General features: G+C 58.1%; 1 protein-coding gene across 2 annotated transcripts in view; it reads left to right on the top strand.

Annotated features, from left to right (window-relative positions):
• Nucleotides 1-2,109, top strand: part of CACNA1C (calcium voltage-gated channel subunit alpha1 C) — a 420,733-nt gene extending 418,624 nt beyond the window's left edge. For both annotated transcript variants that reach the window (XM_024733016.1, XM_024733015.1), the window contains exon 47: nucleotides 282-2,109. In XM_024733016.1, the coding sequence (XP_024588784.1) occupies nucleotides 282-584 (303 nt within the window). In that variant the 3' untranslated portion in view covers nucleotides 585-2,109. The remainder of the gene's footprint in view (nucleotides 1-281) is intronic.
• Nucleotides 2,110-7,601: the final 5,492 nt, after the last annotated feature.

Raw genomic sequence — 7,601 nt, 5'->3', positions numbered from 1 at the left:
GGCCTCCGTGCGCCCAGGTTGCCTGCGTTTGAGGACGGTGCCCCTGCCCCGCCGTCTCTCCTCTGGCCCGCACGCCCCTGATGCCCGCAGGGGTGCTCCGTCCCACTCCTGCCCGGTGCGCAGCACACACACGTGTACTCACGCACACGCGTACACACACGAGTACACGCACACGCGTACACACACTCTCCTCCCAAAGTGACCAGTCGGAAGCCCCTGCGCCGGCCCCGAAGGGAAGAGCCGGGCTCAGGAGTAACGCCGTCCCGGCCCCTCTCCCCCAGGTCTTGATCTCAGAAGGACTGGGGCAGTTTGCTCAGGATCGCAGGTTCCTCGAGGCCACCACCCAGGAGCTGGCCGACGCCTGCGACATGACCATCGAGGAGATGGAGAGCGCGGCCGACAACATCCTTAGCGGGGGCGCCCGGCAGAGCCCCAACGGTACCCTGCTCCCGTGTGCAAACTGCAGGGACCCAGGGCCAGACCGAGAGGGGGGCGCGGAGGACGCGGCCTGGGCGCCCAGCCCCGAGCCCCACCAGGGCGGAGAGGAGCCCCGGGACAGCAGGGCCTTCGCCAGCAGCCTGTAGCAGCCGGGCCGGAGATGCCGGGTTTTTATTTGTCTCCATGTTCCTAATGGGTCCGTTTCAGAAGTGCCTCACTGTTCCCGTGACCTGGAGTTAACCGGAACAGCGTCTTCATTCACTTCGTAGGGACAAGACCGAGTCGGCGGCCAGGAGAGAAGCAGCCGCGGTCCGTGTCCGGCGGGGAGCGGTGGGGGGAGGGCGCGGGCACCAGGGAGGGCCCCCCACCCCCGGCGGCCGCCTCGGCTCCCTCAGCCCTCACCCAAAGGACCCTACGCCAAACGGGTGTTTTTCAACTCTGCTTGTCAAGAACTCGTTTTGCACATATTCTGTACGAGCCTCACCGTCCCCATAGAGCCAGGGCCCTGTGCCTTCACGGAAGGAAGGAGGCCCCGGCCAGGCCCTGGGGAGGGGAGGGCGCTGCAGCTCCAAGCCAAGGCTGGCCACCGCCCCCTGCGCCACCCGTGTCTGGACCCCCTTCCCACCCGGCCACGGTCACGGCCACGCCGCACCGTTGGCACCGGGGGAGCGGGCACGCCCGCCGGGACAAGACCGGGGGTGCTGAGCGTCCGTCCAGCGCTCTTTTGTTTGGGGATTTGACATTTTTCTTCACAGCATGTTGCAGTTTTCATTTGGGGGGTTTTGTTTTTTTATACTTTTGTTTTCCCGGGGGAGGGGAGGGAGAAGAGTGTTTACAAAGTTTTGCAGCCACCCACCTTACCGTTTTCACTTTTGCAAATGTAAATCGGGTTCAGTTTTGTTGTATTATTTAACGGTCGTGGTTTCCTTTTCTACGGAGGATTCAACAGAGCCGCCGTGGGAGAGTTTTACCAGCCGTGGTGTATGCCCAATAGTTTGTTATCATTTCCTTAGGTAGTGACAAGATTTCTTCGGTTTGGTTTCATAATTTAAAGGTGATCAGCAATGCACTTGGTAGGGTCTTGCACAAATGTGTGTAGTAGCGCGTGGCCGAGAGAGGAAGCAGCACGGGGTCTCAGCGAGTGTGTGTGCCGTGTGTACGGTGGGGTGCGTGTGTGCGGGCGTGGGCTGAGCCCGGGCCGCCAGTCCGCCCGCAGTTCCCCTTGGGGCTTGAGGGTGGGGAGCTGTAAGTCTGGGGCCGTTTGAAAGCAAAAGCAAACCACTGTCTCTGCTTCTGAAACGGGAATCAGTAACGGCATTTTCTGTCCCACAAGATATGCAAAAACAATGCAATAATATTCATTTTAAAAACACAGTTGTGAGTTGTGTTGGCATTAAAACCGTGTTTAAAAAAACCACACAGAAATTTAAGGGGGAAACTCAGAAGGCGTTTTGCCTCGATTTGTTCCGTGTAACGTTTCACTGCATTGATGGTGTTTCTGCTGAAGAGACCGTTATACTTGAATTCAGGTCAGTCTCAGTATTTTACAAATATTTTTTTAAAACTGAATTGCAATTGTGCCAGGCGAATATAATGAATTAAGTTTGTTTTTGGATTCACTTCTTGTATATTTGCTGCATGTAAGTAAATCATTTTGTATTTGGAGTGTGACAGGCTTCACCTTTGAGCTCTTAAGTGCTTTTCTACGTGTGGCTGGGGAAAAAGGGGACAGCTTTTCTTGTCATTTGTGTGACAAGTGCCGGCACTACCCGTGTGGGTCCCGATGCAAGCTTGGGCATCACTGTTTTGCATGTCTTGTGTTCTCTTCCATTTCCCTCAGTTTTCCCCAGACGGGGTAATAGGTGCATCCGTGTCTTGCTTTGAGAGACCAGGACCCATCTTTTTCCCGCGTCACTCTGTCTGCTCTGCCCTGGTTTTCAGAGTTGGAATTTCTCCGGGGAGAGCCCTGCACTGTGAGGGGCCGTGAGGCGCCCTAAGCCGCCTCTTTCGTCACCGGGTCCCCCTGGGAAAGGTGGCTGACCTTACCCTTCACCACCCCCCGCCCTGGCACAAGCGTTCCTTAGGGAAGTGCCCACTGACCGGGAGGGCAGAAGGGAGGGGTCCTCAGCCGACAGCAGGGGCCGGAGCCAGGCAGCAGGTGCATCCTGTCCGTCCAAAGCCAAGTCCGTCCTGCTCGCTTCTCCATCTTTCACTCATTCTGGAACAGGATGTCCTCCAGCCCACCCCTCGCGGTACGGCAGCCACGGAGGGACAAGGACCGGGGGCGGGCGGTGCGTGGGGAACTCGTGGTGAGGGCAGGGCCGGAGGCATTGTGGGGGCGTCTCTCTGCCCCTGCACCCACCTGGACATCACCCGGGTGCTACATCCTTCAAACAGGTTCCAACAGTGACTGATTCGGGGGAAGCAGGACCCAACTGTTGATCCAGACCTTCCCCGTTGAGTCTCTTCCAGCCCCGGGCTCGCTCAGCCCTTCTTGGCACTGACTTACATGAGCAACTTAGAAGTCAAAGCCGGGCAGCGCCCGCTGCTCCGTGAAGATGAGTTTTCCTGTGGTGGACCGATGCGCACGCCCCCAGGTGAACACATACAAGGGCTGCTCCCTATTCCTCCAAGCCCAGCCCTTCCAGTCTCTGGGCTCCTTCTTGGTGCCATCGAGGTCTTGTAGGAGTTACATTCAGGTCCCTTGTCCCGTTTCCCTGAATGTCTGCTGCGGCTGCTAGGGTCTTAGTTCTGATGGAGAGCGGAGCCCTTTGGGGTTGATCCCCAGCTCTTGCTGTGCATTTGGCCCCTGGATAGAGCCATGGACTCTTAGCTGACCTCACACACGCCGGCACACACTCGGCCTTCTCGTGCTGTCTTCTGTTTTCCTTCTGGGCTTTTCGTCTGTGTCACCGAATCTCAGTGACCGGCTTGTGCTGGGCTTATGCCAGCTACTCCCAGGGCTCCACCAAGCGCATCCCCCCCCCATCACCGCGCGCACCGCAGGCGTGCTTCTCCTTTGCCGTCAGCTCTGTCTCTGTCGGGAAGACCCATCCGGTGGCGGGGGGGTGTCTTCCCGGGCCAGAGCTCAGGACCAGCGAGGGTGGGACGGACACGCGGCACCCATCCTCCCAAGCCTCATCTGTGACATGGTCTCCACCTCTGCACCCAAAACAGAATCTTCCCATGACCCTGGAAAGCAGAAGTGTTGTGTCTTCTGAAGCCCTTGAGCAGCAGGAGAAAAGCCATGATGGCCAAGGACCTGAGGCACTTGAGGAGGTTAGGCTCAGGGCTTGGTGAAGCTGGTCTGTGAGGAGGTTAGGCTCAGGGCTTGGTGAAGCTGGTCTGTGTTTGGCCCCCGACGGACCAGCCTCTTGTTTCCAGCTCAATCTCACAGTTACTCACGTGCTTGACTTGATTCCCAGCTGTTTCCTTTCCACCCCCCTCCTAGAAGGTTCTACTGGGTCTTGGGTTAAGATGCAGGCATTTCCCCCAGATTTTGGCTTGATCCGTGCATTTTTCTCTGCCTTGCTTCAGAAGCTGTTCGTCCAGTCTCTTCCCTCATCTTCTCAGTCTGACTGGGACCCAAGGGTCTGCCTTACCCGTCTTTATCCTCCTCCACGCGGCTTCCGAGCTGCGGGGCCTCGTCCTGAGCTGTCCATCACTTCCTGCCGGCCGTCCTCCCGCCACACCGTCTCCCCATCAGTTAGCTGAGGGCACCACACCCTCCAAGGCCAATGTAATGTCTTTCTGAGGAAGAAGAGCCCCTGAAAGGGAGGAGCTTGGAGGTCATTGAGGGGGTGAGGGCTGCTTTCCAGGGGCCAGTTGACAACATGTGTCCCCCACCCCATAGGCCAAGCAACAGAGCGGAACTTAGACCAGCACAGGGAGGAGGCCGCGTGGTTGAGGCCTGCAGCCTCGTCAGACCATCGTCACAGGCATTGCTAGGCACGGGGGTGGCAGCTCCGCACCCAGCGAGACCTGGAAGGACGGGCGTGTCGCTGTCCAAGAGGCCAAGGGCCGGGTGACCTAGTGTCGACCCTCTAAGCCGCTGCTCAGTCGAACCAGAGCCCAGGCCAGGTCTGTTTTTTTAAAGACCAGGCTCTGGTCTGCGGAAAGTACCAGTACTGAACCGAAGGGAAACTGGGGCAAAAGGGGGCATGTTTTGACCCCCTGTGTCTGCTCCCGTTTTGCGGAAGGAAGTGTCCGGTGTGACTGCCCGCCGTGGCCGGGACAGCGGAGAGGCAGAGGCCTCAAGATCGACCGTAGAAGAAGAGAAAAATAAAAGTGCTCTGGTGCTGTTTTCCCAGCCAAACCATTGTCTCTGGCCGGTAGGGGTGTCTGCCACCCTGTCCCCCTCTCTGCGGACACTCCTCCCGCGTGTGGGCCACGGGCTCCAGTGGGACGACAGGCGGGCTGGGGGGATACCCCGAGGTCACCACAGGAAGCCAGCGCCCAGCTCTCCTGGCAGCTGCGCCCGCATCGGGGTGGGCCTCCCCCCCTTTCCCCAGCCCCCCGTCTTCCCTCTTCCCCCGGTTCAGTGAGAGGGGGCCTGTGAGCAGATTCTAACATAGTTTCTTCGTGAAGCCATTTCTGGTTTTAACTTTATTTATTTATTTATTTTTGCTTCCAACGAGACCCTGCTTTGTGAGGCCAGGCAGCAAACCATCAGGTAAATGCGTTCCTGCCAGGGTTCCGCATCGCCGGGGAGAGACCCGCACCCCACACGCGCGCACGCCAACACGTGCTCTCGCAGACGCGCACGCACCCCGACGGGGCAGGCGCTGGCCCTCGGGCTGGGACCAGGACGCCTGGCTCTGTCCTCCTCTCAGAAGGCAGCGTGCTGACTGGAGAGAGAAGCAGCGGTGCTCCCCCGGGTGGAAATGTGCCGTCCGGACTGAATTCTGCTACGAACTAAATATCATTTCTCTTCATGGAGAAAATACCACCACTCTTAAAGCCAGGATTTTTTCTTGCCATGATTTTAGGAGGTTTGGTCCACAGCAGGTGGGTGGCGAAGGCCCTGAGGCTCCCTGGTGTCTTAGAACAGCCTCCTTGTGGGCCCTCTGAAGGGGAACTGGCGATGCAGTGGGATATATGGAATACACCGTTAGGCTGAGTTGGGCAAATCGCTGAACCCCGAGAGCAGTCGGAGGTGGGGCCATCCGTGGACATTCCCTTTCTCCCCTAAATCAGGGACGCCCAGATGGGGACTAGAGGGGGGAACAAGGGTTCGGAGGTCGCATCAGCCGAGCCCACAGCCTCCTGGGGGTTGGGGCTGCCTTGCTGCAGGCGCCTCCCCTTTTGTGGGGCATCCAGGCACCCAGGTTCCAGAATAAGTAGTGTGACTTGGATGCGGCTCCTGGAAAGGTAGCGTGACACTTAGTCCACATGAATCAGACATTTACAACAATTCACCACCTGGGAGGACTCGTGAGTGAGAAAATGCTTCACCGAGCTCACGTCTGAGTCGCTCTGGGCCAGAGGCCGCCTGTTTCAGGGGAGCCCATGTCTGTAGGAGACGCGGAGGTGGGCACAGCGCTTCCTAGTCACGGGGCGGCCCGGAGGCTCCCGCCCCGCCATCCTTGGTGCCCCTGGGTTTGTGGGCCGGCGCGAGGGAGAAGGGGGCCCGGCCTCGGTCGCCACCCGCTGCCCTGGCTCCTGAGGGCGTGGCCTGCGGGGCCCCAAAGCCCAGAGCAGGGGGCAGGGGAGGCCCTGTCCCTAGACGGGTCAATGGGTTCCAAGCCCCCCTCCCCCAAGATGTCCCACCGTGGTGACACCATGCTGAGGCTTGAAAGGGAAAAACAGAACTTGGGACTCAAGGGTAGACGGTTTTTAAAGAAACAATCCAGCACCAAGGTCTCCTTCAGAAGGCGGCCCTGGAGACCCCGATGCCGAGGCCCCTTACTGCCTGCACGTCAGGTGGATGGCATCCCACCCACCCTCCGAGTCTGGCCTTGACCTCCCTGCCTGCCCCCGTCCACTGTTCTCCCAGAGCCTTGAGGGAATAAGGTCTGGCTCTGGAGGCTGGGATGTCCAAGGCACAAGCAGGTCTGGACTAGTCTGTGATAGAGCAGCAAGAACCACCGTGGAAAACACACGTCCACTAAGAATCAGGGTGACGGGCCCCCCATTGGCTGGTGAAGCTCCAGAGTGTCTATCGCTGTCACAATTTCCCTGTTTTATTTTGACGCCCCTGAGCTACCAAGACGAGGTCCCCCGTGTGGGAGGTACGGACGCAGCCCCTCCACCCGCCTCGCCTCTCGTCCCAGCTCGGACCCCCTTCATCCTCCGACCCACCGAATCATGCTCGTTCTCAGAGGTCGGGGCCCCCACCGCCATCGCCCCTGCACCCGTCCCTTCCCCACCCCCTGCGTCCCGTACACCTCCCTCCGGGCCCTGCGGCTTCACAGCCTCATGTTGTAAATACTGTTGTACAGTTTGTAATCATCAAATCACCCCAAGTCAGCGGCCTCGCCTGGGTCCCTTCTCACCCCGAGAAAGACCAGGGAATCGAGAAGAGCTTCAGGGCCACCTCTGTGTGAGACGCTATGTATATTCCTGTAAGATTGCATTTTTATCTAAGGAATGATGTTATTTAAAAAACAAACCAAAAAAAAACAAAAAACAAGAATTGCAAATAAATTTCTTAACAATGTCTACGTTGGTTCGGTCGGGTCACCCCTCTCGCCTTCTCGTCCCGTTTCCTAGACTCAGAAACGCCTTTAACTCTCAGACGACGCTCTCATCCTCCAAAGGGGAGGACGGCCAGGGGAACGCGGGGAACCTGACCCCGGGGAATCAGACCCCGGGGATGGTCTCTGACCTCATTTCAGCAACTCGTCTCATCACTCAGGTCTTCCTTCCAGTGAAAAGGTTGACAGAAAAATGGTCAAAGGTTGACCTTCCAGTGAAAAGGTTAACAGAAGAATGGTCAAAGGTTGACAAGGGACAATAGGAGAAATTAAATGGTTGATCCGCAGAAGACAAGAGCTGCCCCCACCCCAAAATCGGGAAAGGCACAAAATTGGTTTTGAATGAAGGAGAGGGAGGGGGGAAGGAAGGGGAGAGAAGTCGGGGGATGAGAGCATGTATGTGAAAGTACTTTGGGGACTTTCCTGGCGGTCCAGTGGTTAGAACCGCACGCTTTCACTGCCGAGGGG

The sequence above is a fragment of the Neophocaena asiaeorientalis genome, unplaced genomic scaffold, assembly GCF_003031525.2.
Source record: "Neophocaena asiaeorientalis asiaeorientalis breed wild unplaced genomic scaffold, Neophocaena_asiaeorientalis_V1.1 scaffold150, whole genome shotgun sequence".
NCBI lineage: Eukaryota > Metazoa > Chordata > Mammalia > Artiodactyla > Phocoenidae > Neophocaena > Neophocaena asiaeorientalis.
The sequence above is the reverse complement of the archived record's forward strand: the minus strand, read 5'-3'. Positions and strand labels throughout refer to the sequence as shown.